The following is a 26,404-nucleotide window of genomic DNA, read 5'->3' on the forward strand; positions in this document are numbered from 1 at the left end:
TGCCGGGGGATGTTGGGTAGGGGGTTCCTCACGGTGAGGGCAGTGAGGAGGTTGGGGAATGCCCTGCCGGGGGGTGTTGGGTAGGGGGTTCCTCACGGTGAGGGCAGTGAGGGGGTTGGGGAATGCCCTGCCGGGGGATGTTGGGTAGGGGGTTCCTCACGGTGAGGGCAGTGAGGGGGTTGGGGAATGCCCTGCCGGGGGATGTTGGGTAGGGGGTTCCTCACGGTGAGGGCAGTGAGGGGGTTGGGGAATACCCTGCCGGGGGATGTTGGGTAGGGGGTTCCTCACGGTGAGGGCAGTGAGGGGGTTGGGGAATGCCCTGCCGGGGGATGTTGGGTAGGGGGTTCCTCACGGTGAGGGCAGTGAGGGGGTTGGGGAATGCCCTGCCGGGGGATGTTGGGTAGGGGGTTCCTCACGGTGAGGGCAGTGAGGGGGTTGGGGAATGCCCTGCCGGGGGATGTTGGGTAGGGGGTTCCTCACGGTGAGGGCAGTGAGGGTGGGGAATGCCCTGCCGGGGGATGTTGGGTAGGGGGTTCCTCACGGTGAGGGCAGTGAGGGGGTTGGGGAATGCCCTGCCGGGGGATGTTGGGTAGGGGGTTCCTCACGGTGAGGGCAGTGAGGGGGTTGGGGAATGCCCTGCCGGGGGGTGTTGGGTAGGGGGTTCCTCACGGTGAGGGCAGTGAGGGGGTTGGGGAATGCCCTGCCGGGGGATGTTGGGTAGGGGGTTCCTCACGGTGAGGGCAGTGAGGGGGTTGGGGAATGCCCTGCCGGGGGATGTTGGGTAGGGGGTTCCTCACGGTGAGGGCAGTGAGGGGGTTGGGGAATGCCCTGCCGGGGGATGTTGGGTAGGGGGTTCCTCACGGTGAGGGCAGTGGAGGGGGTTGGGGAATGCCCTGCCGGGGGATGTTGGGTAGGGGGTTCCTCACGGTGAGGGCAGTGAGGGGGTTGGGGAATGCCCTGCCGGGGGATGTTGGGTAGGGGGTTCCTCACGGTGAGGGCAGTGAGGGGGTTGGGGAATGCCCTGCCGGGGGATGTTGGGTAGGGGGTTCCTCACGGTGAGGGCAGTGAGGGGGTTGGGGAATGCCCTGCCGGGGGATGTTGGGTAGGGGGTTCCTCACGGTGAGGGCAGTGAGGGGGTTGGGGAATGCCCTGCCGGGGGATGTTGGGTAGGGGGTTCCTCACGGTGAGGGCAGTGAGGGGGTTGGGGAATGCCCTGCCGGGGGATGTTGGGTAGGGGGTTCCTCACGGTGAGGGCAGTGAGGGGGTTGGGGAATGCCCTGCCGGGGGATGTTGGGTAGGGGGTTCCTCACGGTGAGGGCAGTGAGGGGGTTGGGGAATGCCCTGCCGGGGGATGTTGGGTAGGGGGTTCCTCACGGTGAGGGCAGTGAGGGGGTTGGGGAATGCCCTGCCGGGGGATGTTGGGTAGGGGGTTCCTCACGGTGAGGGCAGTGAGGGGGTTGGGGAATGCCCTGCCGGGGGATGTTGGGTAGGGGGTTCCTCACGGTGAGGGCAGTGAGGGGGTTGGGGAATGCCCTGCCGGGGGATGTTGGGTAGGGGGTTCCTCACGGTGAGGGCAGTGAGGGGGTTGGGGAATGCCCTGCCGGGGGATGTTGGGTAGGGGGTTCCTCACGGTGAGGGCAGTGAGGGGGTTGGGGAATGCCCTGCCGGGGGATGTTGGGTAGGGGGTTCCTCACGGTGAGGGCAGTGAGGGGGTTGGGGAATGCCCTGCCGGGGGATGTTGGGTAGGGGGTTCCTCACGGTGAGGGCAGTGAGGGGGTTGGGGAATGCCCTGCCGGGGGATGTTGGGTAGGGGGTTCCTCACGGTGAGGGCAGTGAGGGGGTTGGGGAAAGCCCTGCCGGGGGATGTGGGTAGGGGGTTCCTCACGGGTGAGGGCAGTGAGGGGGTTGGGGAATGCCCTGCCGGGGGATGTTGGGTAGGGGGTTCCTCACGGTGAGGGCAGTGAGGGGGTTGGGGAATGCCCTGCCGGGGATGGGGGGTTCCTCACGGTGAGGCAGTGAGGGGGTTGGGGAATGCCCTGCCGGGGATGTGGGTAGGGGGTTCCTCACGGTGAGGGCAGTGAGGGGGTTGGGGAATGCCCTGCCGGGGGATGTTGGGTAGGGGGTTCCTCACGGTGAGGGCAGTGAGGGGGTTGGGGAATGCCCTGCCGGGGGATGTTGGGTAGGGGGTTCCTCACGGTGAGGGCAGTGAGGGGGTTGGGGAATGCCCTGCCGGGGGATGTTGGGTAGGGGGTTCCTCACGGTGAGGGCAGTGAGGGGGTTGGGGAATGCCCTGCCGGGGATGTTGGGTAGGGGGTTCCTCACGGTGAGGGCAGTGAGGGGTTGGGGAATGCCCTGCCGGGGGATGTTGGGTAGGGGGTTCCTCACGGTGAGGGCAGTGAGGGGGTTGGGGAATGCCCTGCCGGGGGATGTTGGGTAGGGGGTTCCTCACGGTGAGGGCAGTGAGGGGGTTGGGGAATGCCCTGCCGGGGGATGTTGGGTAGGGGGTTCCTCACGGTGAGGGCAGTGAGGGGGTTGGGGAATGCCCTGCCGGGGGATGTTGGGTAGGGGGTTCCTCACGGTGAGGGCAGTGAGGGGGTTGGGGAATGCCCTGCCGGGGGATGTTGGGTAGGGGTTCCTCACGGTGAGGGCAGTGAGGGGGTTGGGGAATGCCCTGCCGGGGGATGTTGGGTAGGGGGTTCCTCACGGTGAGGGCAGTGAGGGGGTTGGGGAATGCCCTGCCGGGGGATGTTGGGTAGGGGGTTCCTCACGGTGAGGGCAGTGAGGGGGTTGGGGAATGCCCTGCCGGGGGATGTTGGGTAGGGGGTTCCTCACGGTGAGGGCAGTGAGGGGGTTGGGGAATGCCCTGCCGGGGGATGTTGGGTAGGGGGTTCCTCACGGTGAGGGCAGTGAGGGGGTTGGGGAATGCCCTGCCGGGGGATGTTGGGTAGGGGGTTCCTCACGGTGAGGGCAGTGAGGGGGTTGGGGAATGCCCTGCCGGGGGATGTTGGGTAGGGGGTTCCTCACGGTGAGGGCAGTGAGGGGTTGGGGAATGCCCTGCCGGGGGATGTTGGGTAGGGGGTTCCTCACGGTGAGGGCAGTGAGGGGGTTGGGGAATGCCCTGCCGGGGGATGTTGGGTAGGGGGTTCCTCACGGTGAGGGCAGTGAGGGGGTTGGGGAATGCCCTGCCGGGGGATGTTGGGTAGGGGGTTCCTCACGGTGAGGGCAGTGAGGGGGTTGGGGAATGCCCTGCCGGGGGATGTTGGGTAAGGGGGTTTCCTCACGGTGAGGGCAGTGAGCGGGGTTGGGGAATGCCCTGCCGGGGGATGTTGGGTAGGGGGTTCCTCACGGTGAGGGCAGTGGAGGGGGTTGGGGAATGCCCTGCCGGGGGATGTTGGGTAGGGGTTCCTCACGGTGAGGGCAGTGAGGGGGTTGGGGAATGCCCTGCCGGGGGATGTTGGGTAGGGGGTTCCTCACGGTGAGGGCAGTGAGGGGTGGGGAATGCCCTGCCGGGGGGATGTTGGGTAGGGGGTTCCTCACGGTGAGGGCAGTGAGGGGGTTGGGGAATGCCCTGCCGGGGGATGTTGGGTAGGGGTTCCTCACGGTGAGGGCAGTGAGGGGGTTGGGGAATGCCCTGCCGGGGATGTTGGGTAGGGGGTTCCTCACGGTGAGGGCAGTGCAGTGAGGGGGTTGGGGAATGCCCTGCCGGGGGATGTTGGGTAGGGGGTTCCTCACGGTGAGGGCAGTGAGGGGGTTGGGGAATGCCCTGCCGGGGGATGTTGGGTAGGGGGTTCCTCACGGTGAGGGCAGTGAGGGGGTTGGGGAATGCCCTGCCGGGGGATGTTGGGTAGGGGGTTCCTCACGGTGAGGGCAGTGAGGGGGTTGGGGAATGCCCTGCCGGGGGATGTTGGGTAGGGGGTTCCTCACGGTGAGGGCAGTGAGGGGGTTGGGGAATGCCCTGCCGGGGGATGTTGGGTAGGGGGTTCCTCACGGTGAGGGCAGTGAGGGGGTTGGGGAATGCCCTGCCGGGGGATGTTGGGTAGGGGGTTCCTCACGGTGAGGGCAGTGAGGGGGTTGGGGAATGCCCTGCCGGGGGATGTTGGGTAGGGGGTTCCTCACGGTGAGGGCAGTGAGGGGGTTGGGGAATGCCCTGCCGGGGGATGTTGGGTAGGGGGTTCCTCACGGTGAGGGCAGTGAGGGGGTTGGGGAATGCCCTGCCGGGGGATGTTGGGTAGGGGGTTCCTCACGGTGAGGGCAGTGAGGGGGTTGGGGAATGCCCTGCCGGGGGATGTTGGGTAGGGGTTCCTCACGGTGAGGGCAGTGAGGGGGTTGGGGAATGCCCTGCCGGGGGATGTTGGGTAGGGGGTTCCTCACGGTGAGGGCAGTGAGGGGGTTGGGGAATGCCCTGCCGGGGGATGTTGGGTAGGGGGTTCCTCACGGTGAGGGCAGTGAGGGGGTTGGGGAATGCCCTGCCGGGGGATGTTGGGTAGGGGGTTCCTCACGGTGAGGGCAGTGAGGGGGTTGGGGAATGCCCTGCCGGGGGATGTTGGGTAGGGGGTTCCTCACGGTGAGGGCAGTGAGGGGGTTGGGGAATGCCCTGCCGGGGGATGTTGGGTAGGGGGTTCCTCACGGTGAGGGCAGTGAGGGGGTTGGGGAATGCCCTGCCGGGGGATGTTGGGTAGGGGGTTCCTCACGGTGAGGGCAGTGAGGGGGTTGGGGAATGCCCTGCCGGGGGATGTTGGGTAGGGGGTTCCTCACGGTGAGGGCAGTGAGGGGGTTGGGGAATGCCCTGCCGGGGGATGTTGGGTAGGGGGTTCCTCACGGTGAGGGCAGTGAGGGGGTTGGGGAATGCCCTGCCGGGGGATGTTGGGTAGGGGGTTCCTCACGGTGAGGGCAGTGAGGGGGTTGGGGAATGCCCTGCCGGGGGATGTTGGGTAGGGGGTTCCTCACGGTGAGGGCAGTGAGGGGGTTGGGAATGCCCTGCCGGGGGATGTTGGGTAGGGGTTCCTCACGGTGAGGGCAGTGAGGGGGTTGGGGAATGCCCTGCCGGGGGATGTTGGGTAGGGGGTTCCTCACGGTGAGGGCAGTGAGGGGGTTGGGGAATGCCCTGCCGGGGGATGTTGGGTAGGGGGTTCCTCACGGTGAGGGCAGTGAGGGGGTTGGGGAATGCCCTGCCGGGGGATGTTGGGTAGGGGGTTCCTCACGGTGGGGGCAGTGAGGGGGTTGGGGAATGCCCTGCCGGGGGATGTTGGGTAGGGGGTTCCTCACGGTGAGGGCAGTGAGGGGGTTGGGGAATGCCCTGCCGGGGGATGTTGGGTAGGGGGTTCCTCACGGTGAGGGCAGTGAGGAGGTTGGGGAATGCCCTGCCGGGGGATGTTGGGTAGGGGGTTCCTCACGGAGGCACACTCTATCCTCTATCCCCCCTTATGAGGCTTTCAAAGTGGGTATATGTGTGATATGTAGTGATCAGCGAATCCCGTTTCGCTTCGCCGAAACATTTGACGGCGAAAATGTCGTGCGGGAAAAAAATTATCACCCGCGACTATTCTTTTGACGCGTGACTATTCTTGCGACAATTTCTGGATGCCCGACTATTCTTGCGACTATTTTTGGACATGTGACTATTCTTTTGATGCTCGCAACTATTCTTGCGACAATTTTTGAATGCGCGACTATACATGCGACTATTTTTGGATGTGCGACTATTCTTGCGACTATTTTTGGGCATGTGACTATTCTTTTGATGCTCGCAACTATTCTTGCGACAATTTTTGAACGCGCGACTATACATGCGACTATTTTTGGATGTGCGACTATTCTTGCGACTATTTTTGGACATGTGACTATTCTTTTGATGCCAGCAACTATTCTTGCATCAATTTTTAGCTGCGTGACTATTCTTGCGACAATTTTTGGACGCACAGCAAATTTTTTCATCCGTTTTGTGAAACAATGACAAAACGCAGATGCATGCGAATCCATGCCTGGCAAAACATTTCGCCCATCACTAGTGATATGTAATTGCCCAGTGTCTATTTATCTGGCTGGCGATGCCAATGTAGAATATCATGTATTATAAAATTTTTGTATAAGTATTATGGTCAAAGTACCACTCACCAAGGTGATAACAAAATATCTTTATTGTGTGGAGTTACAAATTATATGCAAAGTACAAACAGCCAGTCAAACATACCCTTGACAGCTCACAGGAGTAATCTGTACAATTAATGCATATAAATATAATGTTAAGTATATGTGATATGTGTGTATGTTTCATATATGTGTATGTGTGTGTGTGTGTGCCCATCTCTCAGGAAGACAGACCTGTCTGTCCCTCCAGGGAAGAGAGAGAGAGAGACTTGTGCCCCAGAGTATATGCCGGGGGTCAGTATGTCCCGACCCCCCAAGTATCTATAAAAGGCAAGAACATATGTTAAAAGGCGGCTCAGTCCTTTCCCAAATTAACTTACAAGTCCGTGTGACTGGCAGGTATACATTTCATAGGCTGTGTCACTATAATTCTGTATGAACATATTTTACAGATGGCCTTCTGGATTTATTACCTTCAACAATCTGTAGGTTTCCCTTTAATAATCCTCTCCATTTTGTATAACCACCTCCCCCTGTATCTGCTGGCAGAATAATTATTGCCTCTTCGGTGGAGTGGAGAGTGTTTCCCTCTCGAGGGGTAACAAATGATCCTTCCATGGTACCTCTTAATTACAACAACTGCCCCATCACCAATTTCTCAAACAGTGATGTAGAAGGTCCTTTAGCTTTATTAGGATAAAATGTTATAACTTTATGTACATTTTTCTCCACTCTCAAACCCTCTAAAATAAAGGACTTTAAAAATTCTTCCTTATTCTCCCATTCCTGATTCCTTTGTTTACTTTCTTTCACTCTATAAAAATGTCAGATTTGTCATATTGTGATGTAGGTGCATAGTTTGGGCCAAATAAGTCTCTTAAACAAGGCCCTAATGTCAAAAAAACACCAGATAAATGGTAAAAATCATATTTATTCAGTTCTCCTGGATTAATGTCTCTTATACAGTTTTTTAGTTTTTATAATGTGAATCTGCACCAATAGCTGTTTCCTCTCTTTCTTACTGAGGGGTGTTTTTTGCATTCTCTTTATTTTAAATTCCATCCTTGGGGTTTCTTTGTCTATCAGGTTTCTCATCCTTATTTCTCTTTTCCATCTTACAAAAGCGGAAGATGTACACACCCATGGTGGGGTTTCTTTGTCTATCAGGTTTCTCGTCCTTGTTTTTCTTTTCCATCTTAGAAAAGCAGAAGGTGTAAACATCCTTTGTGGGGTTTCTTTGTCTATCAGGTTTCTCATCCTTATTTCTCTTTTCCATCTTAGAAAAGCAGAAGGTGTAAACATCCTTGGGGTTTCTTTGTCTATCAGGTTTCTCATCCTTATTTCTCTTTTCCATCTTAGAAAAGCAGAAGGTGTAAACATCCTTGGGGTTTCTTTGTCTATCAGGTTTCTCGTCCTTGTTTCTCTTTTCCATCTTACAAAAGCGGAAGATGTACACATCCTTTGTGGGGTTTCTTTGTCTATCAGGTTTCCTGTGCTTAATATTCTTTTCCATCCTAGAAAAGAGAAAAGTGTACAAATTCTTAAACTTTGAAACTTCTGGATGTCGGGTTTATGGGTCTTGTCTGCAAAAGGCAAAAATATATTAAAGACTTGTGGCTCCTGTTCATTCCAACTTTCGTCAATACCTCGATATGTTCCATAAACCTTTCTAGGGTTTTTATTCCCATTATTTTTACTTGTTTCTTTAATCCCATTGCATTTATATTATTGTTTTTATTAAACCTCCTTCCTTTATTTACTCTATTTACATTTACATTATATCTCCTATTCTGGGGTTCTTTCTGCTGATTCCAATAAAATATACTCCCTTTTTCATAATCCCTTCTGTCTCTGTCACATTTCTTTTCTTTCCCCTTTGCTATTTCTGCATTTACACTGTTCATATACTTTGCAAATTCTTTCTTTCATTCCTGATATAGTTGAGTATTTTCCATTTCTGTCATTTCCTCTCTCTGTTCTTTCAATTCCTCCTCTATTTGTCATAACCTATTTTGTTTTTCCATAACTCAGTTCTATAAATTGTATGGAACTTTGATTTAAAGTTTCATCCCACCTTACCTTAAAGTCCGCTAATCCATTTTCAGATGCCGAGGTCAGGTTACCTAGTTCTGCAATGTACTTAACCCATACTTGACTTGTCCATCTGTATGAATACTACATAATACCATATAATACTGAATGTACTTGGCAATAATAGCGCATCGTAATAATCTATAAACTTTTATTTGATCCATTTTGCACATTTAAAGGGGAATTAAAGTCTACAATAGAATATCAGTAGAAATGCTGTATTTTGCATACTGAACATAAACATAATTATTACGAAAAACTTACTGCACAAGCCCAGAGGCTGAGAAGCCTAATTACAGTAATGATTTATGCTTTCAAAGCTGTTCACAGGGGGCCGCCATCTTGTTACTTTGTTAGACCATCTTTTGCAAGGGCTTACACATGCTCAGTGGGCCCTGGGCTGCTGTTGGGAGGTGGAGCTTAGGGAACATAGTAAATTATCAAAACAAAGAACACAACTAACATAACATCTGCCATAGAAGCTGATTAATAATTAGAATCAGAATATGCAGCCTGCACTGGTTCCTGTGTTGTCATATGGGTGGGTGCCAGTGGGTTATTAGGTGGTACTTATGCCACACATGTAATGTCTCTGTGTCTCTCTCTCTATCCCCTCCCCCAGGCTGGGATGTGCCACTCTGTAGGTCAGTGGGTGCCAGTGGGTTATTAGGGGGTACTCACCCCTCACATATAATGGTGTTGTGCCCCTCTATCCCCCCCAGGCTGGGATGTGCCACTCTGTAGGTCAGTGGGTACCAGTGGGTTATTAGGGGGTACTCACCCCTCACATATAATGGTGCTGTGCCCCTCTATCCCCTCCCCCCCAGGCTGGGATGTACCACTCTGTAGGTCAGTGGGTGCCAGTGGGTTATTAGGGGGTACTCACCCCTCACATATAATGGTGCTGTGCCTCTCTATCCCCCCTCCCCCAGGCTGGGATGTGCCACTCTGTAGGTCAGTGGGTGCCAGTGGGTTATTAGGGGGTACTCACCCCTCACATATAATGGTGCTGTGCCTCTCTATCCCCCCCCAGGCTGGGATGTGCCACTCTGTAGGTCAGTGGGTGCCAGGGGGTTATTAGGGGGTACTCACCCCTCACATATAATGGTGCTGTGCCTCTCTATCCCCCCCCCCAGGCTGGGATGTGCCACTCTGTAGGTCAGTGGGTGCCAGTGGGTTATTAGGTGGGACACTATGCCCCCAGTAACAGGAGGGGCTCCCAGTGTGGGCGGCCATGTTGTGGCACTAACATGCAAATGGTACTTAGTGCCCCAGTTTGCTCATTATGTGCCTGTGTGTGAGAGAGCCCCGCCCTCCAGGGCCAATTAATATGCAAAAGAATCCTCCAATGAGAATCCCAGCTGATCAACTGATAGGTGCCCTTTAATTACACATAGGAAACAATTAACCAATGAGAATTCTACTGACAAAAATCCTAATTACAGATGCAAGAGAAGTGACCAATGAGAATGCTGATTCCCTGTGTCAGGCCCCTTGCTGGTACCTTACATATAGAGATAATGATGGCATTTTCCCGTCATTATATGGCACAGGAATCAGACATGGGGATAAAGGGACAGACTTGTTCAGTGCTGGGAAACTGTGCTTATTGCTCCCAACTCCAATTGCAGGAACAGAGAACAGGGAGCCGGATTTACTCACATCAGCTGGGATTCTCATTGGAGGATTCTTTTGCATTTCTGCCAATGCGGGCCCTAGAGAGCTGGGAAAGTTTTATTGTGTAATATTGCTTTAAGAATACAACCCTGATGTTGCTGGACTACAGCTCCCAGCATGCCTCACCCTTCATTATATGTTACATTATTCTGGGATTTGTAGTCCAGCAACAGCTGAGTAACGTTTGGTTGAATAGTGCTGTTCAGCAGGGTTTCCATCCCCTTTAAATGTCTCATCATCATTACCCCCATAAATCCCACCTGTACAGGTTACACAGACCCCTTACCATGTGGGTGAATCTCTGCATTCCCAGACTGCCCCGTAGGTTTATGGTTCCAGGTCACTGTCACTGGGAGACTGTTTAATGGGATTGTGGCCTCAGTCACAGCAGTAAATGTCTCATCATCATTAACCTGAATCACTTTCTGGGATGGAATTATCTCTCGGAGGTGATTGGTTCTGACCCATTCTATATGAATATCTTTGGGGTAGAAGCCCCTGACAGTCAGAGAGCAGACAATCTCCTTCCCTGAGTCACTGATGGAGAATCTCACAGGCTCGGGGGCCCCGGGCGCCACTGAAATAGACAATAAAGATGGAAGTGAATGTTACTCTCCCATTGGTTTATTAGATACTGGGGCTGAATAGAGACTCCTTCAGAACAGGGTCAGACTGGGTCGGCAGGGCACCGGGAAATAACCCATTGAGCCCTGCCAGCCCAGATGCGATACCCACTGGAGCTCATCCGGTCCACTTATATCCATTCCCAGAAGCAGTGAAGGTAAGTTTAATATAGATGTGCTCTGGGGAAGGGGTCAAGAGGATGACAGGGGCCCCTGCGGGGGGGTGTGGGGGGCCCTGCACCCCCCCAGTCCAAACCTACTACAGAAACCATTGGGCTGAAGCCCAAACTGAAAACAAACACCAAACTGAGCTGAACTATAAAGAACCATCACCTGAGAAAGGAGACACTGTTTCCCCAAACCAACCCCCATCTATATCCTCCAACCCCCAATCCAAATCCCTGAGCCACTACATCCCCACTGCAGTATCTGTATGTGTGACATTGTACCTATGGGGCAGAGAGGCATGCTGGGTAAGGAGGGGGGACAGGAAGTGACATCACAGCAGGAGGGAGGAAGGAATGGGAATTGTATAATGAATAAATGGAGTCTCTATGGCCCCTGTGTGTCTCTCCTTTCAATAAAGCCAGTGGGGTAACTGGGGGCCCCTCCCCAGCCAATATCTGGGCTCTGCTCCCTGTTATGTCTGAGTCTCTCTGTGTATGCTTACAATAAGGAATACACGTTCAGCCTGCAGTGGGGATCCAACTTTATTCACTGTACAGTTCCATTTCCTTCCTCTGCTCCTTCCTCATTCTATATACCTCCCTGGTTACTGCCCACCTTAACTCGCAACACACAGAAAGGTTTTGTGTTTCTGCCATTAAAATTTAACTTTTATTTTAATACCATTAAAAATAGCCATCATAAATACTCAAAATAACAGTTACTTATAAATTAGTTAAGAAACCACTTGGCCAACAAAGGTCTTAGTAGAAATGATTTGATAATATGTACATTGTAACAATCGGACTAATCAGCAAGTGTATCCTAATTCCTATAGGTGTTTATACTATCAAAATCATTAATTATTACTTTAGTAAATGCTAATTAATCCTAAAGAGAAGGTGCAAATATGGGGAGAATGGGGGAAAACGAGAGAATCACGAGAGAATGATGCTGACCCGAGAGGGGTGTTGAGCCCATATAAAAAACAAAGTGATTTTACACCTAACATTGCATCTTATTCACATATAGACGCATTTGTTAATTTGGTCACCTCAGAAATTGAGAATCTAAAAATTACAAGAGGCACCGGCAACCTCTCACCAGGTTTGACCACGGCCTTAGAGGAGTTAAAAAACTGTGAACATATAGTGATTAAACCGGCCGATAAAGGGGGAAATATGGTTTTGATGGAGAAATTGGAGTATAAAGTAATGGTGTCTGATTTACTTATGGATCGAAACAGTTATGAAGTTCTGAGCACTGATCCCACGACCACTTACCTGGCCAGTTTGAAGCTGCTGCTTGAAAAAGGCAAATATGCAGGAGTTATCTCTAAGAAGGATTTTCTTTTCATGTTTCATGAACATCCTTCGATCGCGACGTTTTATTGTTTGCCCAAAGTTCATAAACAAACTGTTAAACCTAAGGGACGTCCAATTGTCTCAGGGAATGGTTCTTTAACAGAGAATGTGAGTAAATTCATTGATCTATATTTGGCACCATGTGTCCTGGAGTTGCCTTCTTACTTGAAGGATACCAAGGACATTATTCAAAAATTACAAGGGGTCAAAGTAGATTTGTCCTGTCATTTGATAAGTATTGACGTAGAGGCGTTATACACAAGTATCCCACACAACCTGGGTTTAGTAGGGAGTAAATATTTCCTTACAAAAAAATATGATAGAGAGAAAACGAATTTTCTTATTGACCTTTTACATTTTGTTCTCACGCATAATTATTTCCTCTTCAATGGGAGATACTACCATCAGATTAGGGGAACCGCAATGGGGAGTTCTTGTGCCCCCAGCTATGCGAATTTGTATTTAGGTTGGTGGGAGGAAATCTGTGCCCTTAATTCTGCAGAAAATCCCTTTCTCCATAAGATTTTGTTATGGAAAAGATATATGGACGATATTTTGATTGTTTGGCAGGGAAATAAAAATGAGTTTGACAGTATGCTTTCTCAGTTTAACAAGAATGATTTTGGCCTATTTTTCACCAGTGATTTTGGCAGTAAATGTTTACCTTTCTTGGATCTTAGTCTAGCAGTCACCTCACAAGGATTAATCTCTACCACAATTTATCGCAAACCAACTTCTACTAATAGTCTCTTACACTTCTCCAGCTTTCACCCTATACCATTGAAAAGAGGGATACCAGTGGGACAATATTTAAGATTACGTAGAAACTGCTCGGATCTGGATGATTTTAAGATCAAAGCAATTGATCTACGGAATAGATTTATCCAAAGAGGTTACCCAAAACGCTGTCTCAAGAGGGCATATAAGAGGGCATATAAGAGGGCACTTGAATCGGATCACCAAACTCTTATTTTTGCCAATAAGGCTCCAAATATGGAAACAAAACAATCTGATATTAGATGCGTTGGCACATATAATAACCAGTGGCAAAGTATCAAATCTATTATGCAGAGACATTGGAGTGTTTTGAAAGGGGACCGAGACTTAGGACCAATATTACCCCACCTACCATCCTTAGTAGCAAGAAGATCTACTAGTTTGGGAGACATTCTGGTACATAGCCATTACAGTGAGCGGCGGGAATCACCATCACACTTCCTTACCTCGACGGTGGGATCATATAAGTATCACAGATGTGAAGCATGCCAGTATATGGTATCAATGAAATATTTCCAGAGACCTGGCTCCCAGATTAAATTTGAAATTAGGCAATTTATTAACTGCCGCACTGCGGGAGTAATATATGTGGGCATGTGCAGCTGTCCCATGTTATACGTGGGAAAGACCTTTAGGGAATTGCGTAAGAGGGTCTTAGAGCATATTGGCACTATTAATAATAAGAAGGAAACCCCACTTGCCAGACATATAAGGGATTTCCATCACTCGGATGTGACTGCCATATCTTTCTTTGGCATTGAAAAGGTGAAATTGGGACCAAGGAAGGGAGACATCAATAATCTGTTGCTGAAAAAAGAATGTGAGTGGATTCATAGATTAAAATCAAGAGCTCCGCTAGGTCTGAATGAGGGCTTTACATTTACCCCCTTCATACGGAAAAGATAATAGCCTGTATGACTATGATCTCCCTAATGGGACCATCTACCCTCCGAGTATGGGTTTCTCCTTTTTTCCTTTTCTTCTCCCCCTGTTCTATTTTCCCCCTGCTAATATGGATAGAATTTTAGAGTACTATATATAAAAACTCCGTTGTAGAATTTAGACAATAAATCTGGATTTTGGCCAATAGATGGCGATCTTGGACATAGAGTATATATACAGCTAATAGCAAAGTAGTTGAACCATAGATAGCCCCTGAAGAAGTCACGTGAGCGTGACGAAAGGCGTTGGGCGGGCATTGAAGGTTGCAGGGGAGGTGGGGGACACGGAGAGAGTTTTTCCTCAAGGACAGGATTTTCCTGTCTGAGAGGTATGCGGTTGCGATAACCGCTTCAGGTTCTGGGGGAGGACTGTTCTTTTAACAGACAGGGTGGCAGGAGTGCGAGACAAGGAGTGACTGTCCCGTAATTAAAGGGAGCGCTCAGCCTATGCACAGGGCTTTGCATATGAGCGGGTGGGCGCCGGTACGGGCCTTACATGATGAACGCTGTTGGGTCTGCGGGGCTAATGGTTTGGGCGCACCTGTTCTAAACATTGTGAATGTGGTAGCATGAGGTACTCGAGCATGTCAGCCAATGATGGCGGCAGTTACCAAATATTCATTGTGGACATAGTTTTGGGAGCTGAGTACAACTAGTGAGGGTACCGACAGTGAGCGCGCTATATATACTCTGTGCATATGTGTTGTACTTATGGGAGTCGCTACCCAGTATCAGAATATTACAAATAAAATATACAGTTTTTAACTCTCTCCACTCCCACTAAGAATGAGTTAATAGGTTGGGACAATTTTTGTGGGTGAGTGTTTATGACGTCTTTATCTCCCCTGGGTGATTCTCTCGTTTTCCCCCATTCTCCCCATATTTGCACCTTCTCTTTAGGATTAATTAGCATTTACTAAAGTAATAATTAATGATTTTGATAGTATAAACACCTATAGGAATTAGGATACACTTGCTGATTAGTCCGATTGTTACAATGTACATATTATCAAATCATTTCTAGTAAGACCTTTGTTGGCCAAGTGGTTTCTTAACTAATTTATAAGTAACTGTTATTTTGAGTATTTATGATGGCTATTTTTAATGGTATTAAAATAAAAGTTAAATTTTAATGGCAGAAACACAAAACCTTTCTGTGTGTTGCGATTTCAGGAATTTAGGTGGAAAACACCTTGTGTATGCCAAACCTGGGAAATAACTTTATGGATTAAGCACACTTTTTCTTTCCCCTCGTTTTTGCTTATTTACTGCCCACCTTCCCAGCATGCCTCTCTGCCTTAAAGGTACACTGTAACTTAAACATGCAAACATTACATCATCCCCCCCTTTTTTTTTTTTTGCATTAACTTCAACATTAACACAACAGAGTATCCAACACGGAGTAACACAGAAATTATATAGATTTGCATATGTGTAACTCAAGTTATGAACATAGATTACATCTCTTCAATCAGTCTTGATGTAGGGCACCTTGGCCTTCTGGGATATCGTCTCATTGGACATGGCTCCTCATTTTCCTAAGGCCCACTATCTCCCTTTTGTGAGGAACAGACGTCTAGAGGTGTCTCTTTTCCTCTAGGCAGCTGCTCGGTTTCTTGGGGTGGCAGAGTACTCTCTGTTGTTCCATTGTTTGTCTGAGGCATGCTCAATGGTAAGGGAACCACCTTAAAGTGTGAAGCATTGCGAGTCATGCTGTGTCCATCACATGTGGCTGTGACCATGTTTCCTTTTCATGCAGTGACCCTGTATGGAGTAGGGTTGTATGTTGATGAGGTTTTGGTATGTCTCTTTTGTAAGACAACCACTGTGTCATTCTTTTGGGCAGGAGAATATTGAGCATGACGTCTTTGATCTGCATAGTGCTTAATTTTTTCTTTATTTTTGAAATCTGTGTTTCTTATGTATGAGCCCCTTTTTGGTTGAGTAGTTGTAGCAGTAATCTCTGGAAGGCGAGTGCGAATTGGTCTGTTGAAGATAAGCTGTGCTGGAGAATGGGTTGTTGAATGGGATGTGTTTCTGTAGTTACACAAAAACTTGTATAATGCCTGTCTTAGGGGAATTTGCTCCAGCTGAGCAGTTTTAACTCTTTTGCCCAGAATGCTCATGAATCTTTCAACAATTCCATTGGCCTGTGGCCAGAGTGGAGTTATTTTCCTGTGTTTGAATCCAAGGTATCCAGCAAATTGAAATGCATGTCCATTGAATGGAGGACCGTTATCTCTCTTAACTACCTGAGGTATACCATAGGCTGAAAAGATACTGTCCAGAGAAGGTAATATACTAGCAGATGATGTTGATGAAATAAATGAAATTTCTGGATAGCGTGAATATTCGTCCATGACAACAAGGATATATTGACTGTTTGGTAGTGGACCATAAATATCTATTGCAATTTCATCCCAAACATTTGATGGAAGCTGAGACATCTGTAGTGGTTCAGGCCTGGAAGAATTGGTTACCAGCTGGCATGCAGAACAGTGTTGTATAGTATTTTCAACATACTGATCCATGCTGGGAAACCAGATTTTTTCTCTCAGGAGTTTTTTGTGCTAACAATTCCAAGATGGCCTTCATGAGCAATGTTTACAATGGTTTGGCAAAGACATCTAGGAGCTACAAGTTTAGTTCCCCTGAGAATAAGATAGTCCTTAGTGATGGAGAGTTCTCCCTTGACAATAGAGAAAGACTTCAGCTCATGAATATCTACTTCAGTATCTGGAAATTTGGCTCTCTGAATTTCATGCCACTTGTTAGTTTGAATTATTTTTATTAATGCTAGAAGAGTTTTGTCTTGTTTTGTTGCTTCCACAAACATGTCCATTGTAAGTACCTTTGGTACAGCATGGGCTGCCATGAAGTTAATATATTCCTCCGCAATGGACTTAGGAGAGTCTTTAGATGCAGTTGGATGGTGTGAAATATAGTCAGCAGGATTGTTATTTTTCCCTGGTCTGTGATCTATTTTGTAGTCATATCCTTGTAAGCGTAGGCCCCATCTTTCAATGCGTGCAGGCATTTTTGCTCTTGGATTTCCAAAGATGGTGATGAGCGCCTGATGATCTGTAATTATTGTGAATGGTGCTCCATAAATAAACAAGTGGAAGGTGCACTGTAGAAAAATCTTTAATGTATCTAGAACAGTAACTGGCCATTCCAAGAAATGAACGAACTTCATTAGCATCTTGTGGAGTGGAGGCCAGTTTTATTGCCTGTACCTTTTTTGGGTCAGGTTGCATCCCTGCTGCAGAAAATGTGTGCCCGTAGAATTCTCGCGTTGCCTTGTTGAATTCACATTTTGCCTTATTGAGTGTAAGTCCTTAAGTTGATAAGCTCTCAAGTACTGCCTGCAAGGCAGAGTTATGCTCAGCCTGCGTTTTCCCAAAAATCAGTATATTATCACTGTAATTAAGTGCATTTGGGATGTGTTGAATCACTAATCATTAATGGCCTCTTGGAAGATTTCGACTGCAGAAAAAACACCAAAGCTTAGCCGTTTGTATCTTCGTAGGCCAACATGTGTTGAGAATGTAGTTATATACCTAGATTCAGGACTGAGTTCCAGTTGGTGGTATCCTTTGTTGAAATCCAGTTTAGAAAATACACTTGCTCCATTTAGTAGGTGAATTATGTCATTGACAGTTGGAGAGATGACAGTTGGAGACATTGCGCGAAACATGTTGTGTTTTTTGGTCTGAAATAAATAGCATTTTAGCAGAATTCTGCTTTATGGTGCTCTCCTCTATATTTGGATTGTATTGAATGGCTCAGCGGTGTGCCTTGCGAGGATTCATGCATCAAGCCTGATCTAAGGGCTGTGCGGTTGAATACCTATTAGTTGGAGAGATGTGCCGTTCTCTTTGTATAGCCATATTAGGGAGGCGCATATCTACACAAAGTTGGACCTTGCTTGGGTCTTTTGGTCTGGGTATAGCCACTATAGGAGACACCCATGGGGTAGGACCAGAAACTGTTTCAATGATGTCTTGCTCTTCCAGGGACTGGAGTTCCTCCTCTATTTGTTTTCTTAAATGGAAAGGGATTCGTCTGTGCGCTTGTGCAACTGGACGAACAGTTTCATCAATGTGCAAATGTACTTGAAAGTTTGCTAGTTTTCCCAGTCCACTGAAAAGATTAGAATATCTATCAATCAAAGTTTGTACTTCTGAGTCTGTCTGGTTATCAACAGTGTGAACTATGTGGATAAGTTCAAGACCTAAAGCCGTGTGGTAGCTGAGAAGGCATCCCCCAGATCCTTCCAGTACAAAGAAAGCGGTGGTAAGTTGTTTGTCTTTATAGCGGACTTCACAGTCAAATTTTCCAACTGTGGGCAGTGGCGTTTGGAACCCATAAAGAAAGATTTTGGTTTGCACAGGTTCCAAGACAGGTGGCATTTTCAATGAGTTGTATGTATAGGTGTCAATGATGTTAACAGAAGCGCCTGTATCAATGGTAAAGGCAGTTGTAGTGTCAAGTAAGTACAATGTTATGGTAGGAGAGCACGCAGGTTGTTTTGTAGATGTGATGAATACAAAGTCATCATGGATTGGTGATGGATTGTCTTCTGAATTTGGTTGTATATATTTGATCTAAGCTGACTTGTGTGTGCCTGATGTATGCTGAGATGCTGTGGGGACAGAACGACAAACTGAAGCAAAGTGATTGAATTTTCCACAATTAGTACATGTCTGGCCCATAGCAGGGCATGCACCTTTGTGAGGAAAGTTTCTTCCACAGCGATAGCATTTCTTTAATGAGTCTGTCCCTTTCTTTAATGAGTCTGTCCCTTTGTGGATTTTGCTAGTATGTTCAAGGTGACACACATGTTCATCAGTGCCTTTTTCTATGGCAGCGGCTTGTTGCTCTGAGATCCCAAGAGCACGAGCCATTTTGAGCAGGTCTTGCAAGGTGCAATCATCCTGTAGTACTTTATGTCTTATTTTGCAAGAAGTGCATGATACAATAACTTGTGTTGTAATTTCATCATCCACATCTGTAAAAGAGCAGCTTTGAGCTAATTCTCTTAATCGTGTGACAAATGCATCCATAGTCTCTTGGGGTAGTTGTTTAGCAATTCTGAATTTGTATCTTTCATATCTGACATTTGTTTTAGGGCTGAAGTAGTCAGAGAGAAGTTTGGAGCATTTAGTGTAATTGTCAGTACTGTCAGTAGGCAGGGTACGGGACAGGGGGGGGCGGGGCACCTTTCATGTGCATGCGCAGTGGGCCAAACTTGGATACGGAGCAGAGGGGAGAAGTCCCCCCCATTGCTCCGTATGGGTAGAAAACTTTTTAGATTTTGGTGCGGCCCCCAGGATTCTGCCACCCTAGGCCCGGGCTTTTGTGGCCTCTCCACAAATCCGGGCCTGATTATAGCTCCCGGGGTGTCTAACCAGACCCCACAGATTTTTTGGGGGGGCACAGCTTTGTTACATTATGCCACTGAATGGCATCTATACACCATGAATTTTGGTTCTACAATTCTGTGCAGACAGACAGATAGACCAGTAATGTCCCACCATGACTGTATCTTTCTACAACCAACTTGTCTCTATGCCCAGACCAACCTAGCAACACACACATTATAGTGTAAGGGACTCACCTGTTATGTGTAAGGCCCCAGTGCCAATCTCTATGGGCTGTGCCAGGCTGGGATGTGCCACTCTGCAGACAATTTCTGCCCCATGGTGGGAAAGTATAGATGGGATGAAGTGCAGATACTCAGTACTGATATATGTGCCACATGGGGCCCTTTCTGGTTTATTCTCAGCCCTGTAATTCTGTGTGTGGGGAGGAGAGATCGGCTCTTCATGCCCAGTCTTCCTTAGTGCCCAGGTAACTGTCAGGGCATTGGGGAAATAGCCAGAGATATCCCACCGCAATGTTGCCACTCTGCCCTGTGTAAGGGTTGGTATGGGCTGCACTGCCACCTGGGGGCGCCATGGGAAACCTGCAAATATGAGGAAAGGGAAAGCTTAGAAATGTACGTTTCTTTGGGGTTCTGTAGTGATGGGCAGGTCAGCAAATTTACAACCTGCACTTGGGCACTGCCAGCTTGGACCCACCATCAACCCTGGCATCACCATGACTTTTAACCCTCAGTGAACTCAAACGTGGGCATAGAATTTCAGGTACATCACCAGAAGGTAGTGAATCTACCTGACTGCCAGGTAAACCCATTGACCCCATAGGGTTGTGCCGTGTAGTGTAAGGAACTATATGAATAAGGGATTTCTATGGATTGAAATCTAACACCAAAGATACAAAAGACTGAGTCTCCCCCTAATTGCACTTAATCATATCCCAAATATAATTTATATAGGGACAAATGTTCTAATTATAATGATAGAATATGATTGCCTATTAGCACTTCTCATAAGTAACAAATAAAACATCTAATAACAGAGGGCTGCAAGGAATTCAAAGCAGCCATGAACATAGCAATTTTTAACCCACCTTTCAAACCATTGTTTATCACTGCCAATAATATAGAGATGCTGAAGTGGGGTTACCTGGGTCTCTGGGGCAGATCTCGCTGGATTCAGATGCCCCCATGGCCGGGTGGTTCCAGGTGACATGGATCTTACAGTCTGGGAGTCGGAGCAGATTCTCAGGTACCGAACATGAACTTGTAACATTAAAGGTTCGGTCAGAATTATTCTGGTACTGAGGTTCTGAGTGTAGGTTTGTTTGCTGTGACCCAGTCAGGCAGGTCCATGTGAGTTCTATGGGTTTGGGATAAAAGTTCTGCAGGCTGAGGGTACAGAGAGCTTCCCCTGTATCAGACAGAGACCATTGCACTGGGATTGGCTGCTTGGGGGCCGCTGGGAGGGGAAAGAAAAGAAATGTAGGTTACAGGGCAAATCTCCCCCCTTATTATATCAGTGCCACTCACTCACCTCTACTCATATAATAACTCTTATTCATTAAATATATATTTCTATTTACTGCACATTCACTGATAGGGGGGTTATATGTGTGCGTCTCATACCGACATATATATAATAAATAAAGTGCCCCCTATTGTAAAATATAGAGATATTATAAGTCACCAAGGAGTTCCATGACCATATAAAGGGACGAGGCTGAAGGCCGAGTGCTTTTACACAGGTCATGGAAGTAAGAGTTGACTGCTAATATCCTTATATTTTACAATAGGGGGTACTTTACTATACTATTACTATAATATACAAGTTTTAGGGGTGTATTTATTATGCTGTGTAAAACGAATTCGCCAAAAAAACGGAAGTAAAAAGCTGTGTAAAATAAATGGAAAAGATCGGTATCTGAACGCCGGATATTACACCGTTATTTTCAATAAGTTCCGGTGGAAGAAAAAACGTGTACAAAAATTACGCCGATTTTACGCCGTTTTTACATGGAAAAGCCTGGCGATGTGTGGCGAATTTTCTCGCCGTTTTTGACACAGCATAATAAATATGTCCCTTAGTGAGTCATGTGACAGAAATGACATCACTAAGCTCCGATTATAACTGATGACATCACTACTCACAGTTTATAATTTACGGTTTGGTCCCGGTAGCATAGTGGATTTTCTATTGATTTTATCATTTTTAGCAAATTATTAGCAAAATTCCCGGTGAGAGGTGTAAGAAGCTTATTGGTGGTTATAGGAAGCGACTGATTTCAGTTATTTTTTCCAAAGGGGGTGCAACCAAATATTAAGGTAAGGGGGCCCAGTAATTCTGTCCGGCCCATTTTGGAGTTCTGTGTGACATTATGTCCAATTTGCTTTTTTTCCTCCCTATTTTGTTCTGTTCCAATACCCACAAAGGGAATAAACACGTGTATAGCAAAACATGCGTTACTGCAATACTTTTCTGTGAGAAATACTTGATTTTCTGGAAAAATTTCTGGGGTGCCAACAATTTGGGCCATGACTGTATACATCTGCTTTGATATATGAATTAAATCTTAGGTTTGAGTCAAGTAAAAGCAGCAGATTGTCCAATGTTCCAGGTACAATGTGTTTGTTCTGTGTATATTGCAGGGTAAACAGTAAACACAGTATTGTTACCCAGCAAATATCCTTGGAATAAACAAACAGCAGATAGACAATACACTTATGTACAACTTATTTGAGCAACAAATGGGCCTGCTACAAAGCTTATAAATTGTATAGTTAGATGTTTTGTTCATGACAAAAGTTTGTATACAATATTGCACAATAAGTCAGCACTTGGTGTTGGGGGGTTTGCTAAGAATTCTGGTATAAAAGGGGCCCCCACCCTGTGTCAGTAGGTTCCCCTGGGGCCCCTGAACCAGTGCCGGGACATTGGGATCATCGCTTGGTTATCGGGAACCTGAAGGTCTTGCACCAAAGGCTGTGGGGCCCCCGATTGGGCTGAATTGTGCAGAACTGGCTGAGCTTGTAACTATAATCATACAGAGATAAGTAAATCTATTTGATTCTATTATTACTTGTGTGTGTGTAAGTTATTGCTCACTAACAGTCTATCAGAAGGTTTAATCATTGATCCTGCATATGTATTAATATTTGTTATTAATTTCAATTAATACAAATTATTAATATTAGTAAAGGTTCACCCCCTTTATTACAGTCCCATAGGGATATTACCAAACTGTATCATATATATATATATATATAAACACACCCCTCATGTATAATGTCCCTGTGCCCCTCTATCCCCTCCCCCAGGCTGGGATGTACCACTCTGTAGGTCAGTGGGTGCCAGTGGGTTATTAAGGGGTACTCACCCCTCACATATAATGGTGCTGTGCCTCTCTATCCGCCCCCCCCAGGCTGGGATGTGCCACTCTGTAGGTCAGTGGGTGCCAGTGGGTTATTAGGGGGTACTCACCCCTCACATATAATGGTGCTGTGCCTCTCTATCCCCTCCCCCAGGCTGGGATGTGCCACTCTGTAGGTCAGTGGGTGCCAGTGGGTTATTAGGGGGTACTCACCCCTCACATATAATGGTGCTGCGCCTCTCTATCCCCCCCCCCAGGCTGGGATGTGCCACTCTGTAGGTCAGTGGGTGCCAGTGGGTTATTAGGGGGTACTCACCCCTCACATATAATGGTGCTGTGCCTCTCTATCCCCCCCCCCCAGGCTGGGATGTGCCACTCTGTAGGTCAGTGGGTGCCAGTGGGTTATTAGGGGGTACTCACCCCTCACATATAATGGTGCTGTGCACCTCTCTATCCCCCCACCCAGGCTGGGATGTACCACTCTGTAGGTCAGTGGGTGCCAGTGGGTTATTAGGGGTTACTCACCCCTCACATATAATGGTGCTGTGCCTCTCTATCCCCTCCCCCAGGCTGGGATGTACCACTCTGTAGGTCAGTGGGTGCCAGTGGGTTATTAGGGGGTACTCACCCCTCACATATAATGGTGCTGCGCCTCTCTATCCCCCCCCCCAGGCTGGGATGTGCCACTCTGTAGGTCAGTGGGTGCCAGTGGGTTATTAGGGGGTACTCACCCCTCACATATAATGGTGCTGTGCCTCTCTATCCCCCCCCCCAGGCTGGGATGTGCCACTCTGTAGGTCAGTGGGTGCCAGTGGGTTATTAGGGGGTACTCACCCCTCACATATAATGGTACTGTGACTCTCTATCCCCCACAAGGCTGGGATGTACCACTCTGTTGGTCAGTGGGTGCCAGTGGGTTATTAGGGGGTACTCACCCCTCACATATAATGGTGCTGTGCCTCTCTATCCCCCCCCCCCAGGCTGGGATGTGCCACTCTGTAGGTCAGTGGGTGCCAGTGGGTTATTAGGGGGTACTCACCCCTCACATATAATGGTGCTGTGCCTCTCTATCCCCCCCAGGCTGGGATGTGCCACTCTGTAGGTCAGTGGGTGCCAGTGGGTTATTAGGGGGTACTCACCCCTCACATATAATGGTGCTGTGCCTCTTTATCCCCCCCAGGCTGGGATGTGCCACTCTGTAGGTCAGTGGGTGCCAGTGGGTTATTAGGGGGTACTCACCCCTCACATATAATGGTACTGTGCCTCTCTATCCCCCCCAGGCTGGGATGTGCCACTCTGTAGGTCAGTGGGTGCCAGTGGGTTATTAGGGGGTACTCACCCCTCACATATAATGGTGCTGTGCCTCTCTATCCCCCCCCCCAGGCTGGGATGTACCACTCTGTAGGTCAGTGGGTGCCAGTGGGTTATTAGGGGGTACTCACCCCTCACATATAATGGTGCTGTGCCTCTCTATCCCCCCCCCAGGCTGGGATGTACCACTCTGTAGGTCAGTGGGTGCCAGTGGGTTATTAGGGGTACTCACCCCTCACATATAATGGTACTGTGCCTCTCTATCCCCCCCAGGCTGGGATGTGCCACTCTGTAGGTCAGTGGGTGCCAGTGGGTTATAAGGGGGTACTCACCCCTCACATATAATGGTGCTGCGCCTCTCTATCCCCTCCCCCAGGCTGGGTTGTGCCACTCTGTAGGTCAGTGGGTGCCAGTGGGTTATTAGGGGGTACTCACCCCTCACATATAATGGTGCTGTGCCTCTCTATCCCCTCCCCCAGGCTGGGATGTGCCACTCTGTAGGTCAGTGGGTGCCAGTGGGTTATTAGGGGGTACTCACCCCTCACATATAATGGTACTGTGCCTCTCTATCCCCCCCAGGCTGGGATGTGCCACTCTGTAGGTCAGTGGGTGCCAGTGGGTTATTAGGGGGTACTCACCCCTCACATATAATGGTACTGTGCCTCTCTATCCCCCCCCCAGGCTGGGATGTGCCACTCTGTAGGTCAGTGGGTGCCAGTGGGTTATTAGGGGGTACTCACCCCTCACATATAATGGTACTGTGCCTCTCTATCCCCCCCAGGCTGGGATGTGCCACTCTGTAGGTCAGTGGGTGCCAGTGGGTTATTAGGGGGTACTCACCCCTCACATATAATGGTGCTGTGCCCCTCTATCCCCCCCCCAGGCTGGGATGTGCCACTCTGTAGGTCAGTGGGTGCCAGTGGGTTATTAGGGGGTACTCACCCCTCACATATAATGGTGCTGTGCCTCTCTATCCCCCCCCCCAGGCTGGGATGTACCACTCTGTAGGTCAGTGGGTGCCAGTGGGTTATTAGGGGGTACTCACCCCTCACATATAATGGTGCTGTGCCCCTCTATCCCCCCCCCAGGCTGGGATGTGCCACTCTGTAGGTCAGTGGGTGCCAGTGGGTTATTAGGGGGTACTCACCCCTCACATATAATGGTGCTGTGCCCCTCTATCCCCCTCCCCAGGCTGGGATGTGCCACTCTGTAGGTCAGTGGGTGCCAGTGGGTTATTAGGGGGTACTCACCCCTCACATATAATGGTGCTGTGCCCCTCTATCCCCCTCCCCAGGCTGGGATGTGCCACTCTGTAGGTCAGTGGGTGCCAGTGGGTTATTAGGGGGTACTCACCCCTCACATATAATGGTGCTGTGCCCCTCTATCCCCCTCCCCAGGCTGGGATGTGCCACTCTGTAGGTCAGTGGGTGCCAGTGGGTTATTAGGGGGTACTCACCCCTCACATATAATGGTGCTGTGCCTCTCTATCCCCCTCCCCAGGCTGGGATGTGCCACTCTGTAGGTCAGTGGGTGCCAGTGGGTTATTAGGTGGGACACTATGCCCCCAGTAACAGGAGGGGCTCCCAGTGTGGGCGGCCATGTTGTGGCACTAACATGCAAATGGTACTTAGTGCCCCAGTTTGCTCATTATGTGCCTGTGTGTGAGAGAGCCCCGCCCTCCAGGGCCAATTAATATGCAAAAGAATCCTCCAATGAGAATCCCAGCTGATTGGGCTCAAACACTGTTTTGGGACCTGCTGCATTGTTCCTCCAGAAACAAGCCCAGATGTTTATAGATGATTATAGCTCCCGGATTGTCACAGATTTTTTTTTGGGGGGGGCACAGTTTTGTTATATTATGCCACTGAATGCCATCTATACACCATCAATTCTGGTTCTACAATTCTGTATGCAGACAGACAGATAAACCAGTAATGTCCCACCATGACTGTATCTTTCTACAACCAACTTGTCTCTATGCCCAGACCAACCTAGCAACACACACATTATAGTGTAAGGGACTCACCTGTTATCTGTAAGGCCCCAGTGCCAATCTCTATGGGCTGTGCCAGGCTGGGATGTGCCACTCTGCACACAATTTCTGCCCCTTGGTGGGAAAGTATAGATGGGATGAAGTGCAGATACTCAGTACTGATATATGTGCCACATGGGGCCCTTCCTGGTTTATTCTCAGCCCAGTAATTCTGTGTGTGGGGAGGAGAGATCGGCTCTTCATGCCCAATCTTCCTTAGTGCCCAGGTAACTGTCAGGGCATTGGGGAAATAGCCAGAGATATCCCACTGCAGTGTCGCCTCTCTGCCCTGTGTAAGGGTTGGTATGGGCTGCACTGCCACCTGGGGGCGCCATGGGAAACCTGCCAATAGGAGGAAAGGGAAAGCTTAGAACTGTACATTTCTTTGGGGTTCTGTAGTGATGGGCAGGTCAGCAAATTTACAACCTGCACTTGGGCGCTGCCAGCTTGGACCCACCATCAACCCTGGCACCACCATGACTTTTAACCCTCAGTGAACTCAAACGTGGGCATAGAATTTCAGGTACATCACCAGAAGGTAGTGAATCTACCTGACTGCCAGGTAAACCCATTGACCCCATAGGG

General features: G+C 48.9%; 1 protein-coding gene across 1 annotated transcript in view; it reads right to left on the minus strand.

The window, feature by feature from the left end:
• Window positions 1–7,138: 7,138 nt before the first annotated feature.
• LOC101734116 overlaps window positions 7,139–26,404 on the minus strand; it is a 293,365-nt gene continuing 274,099 nt past the window's right edge. Inside the window, exons 21-25 of the mRNA XM_031893295.1 lie at window positions 25,814–26,161; window positions 20,256–20,567; window positions 19,346–19,693; window positions 10,135–10,432; window positions 7,139–7,601 (exon numbers count right to left, since the gene is read on the minus strand). Of these exons, the coding sequence (XP_031749155.1) occupies window positions 7,139–7,601; window positions 10,135–10,432; window positions 19,346–19,693; window positions 20,256–20,567; window positions 25,814–26,161 (1,769 nt within the window). The remainder of the gene's footprint in view (window positions 7,602–10,134; window positions 10,433–19,345; window positions 19,694–20,255; window positions 20,568–25,813; window positions 26,162–26,404) is intronic.

This window comes from Xenopus tropicalis, chromosome 9, assembly GCF_000004195.4.
Source record: "Xenopus tropicalis strain Nigerian chromosome 9, UCB_Xtro_10.0, whole genome shotgun sequence".
NCBI classification, from domain to species: Eukaryota; Metazoa; Chordata; class Amphibia; order Anura; family Pipidae; genus Xenopus; species Xenopus tropicalis.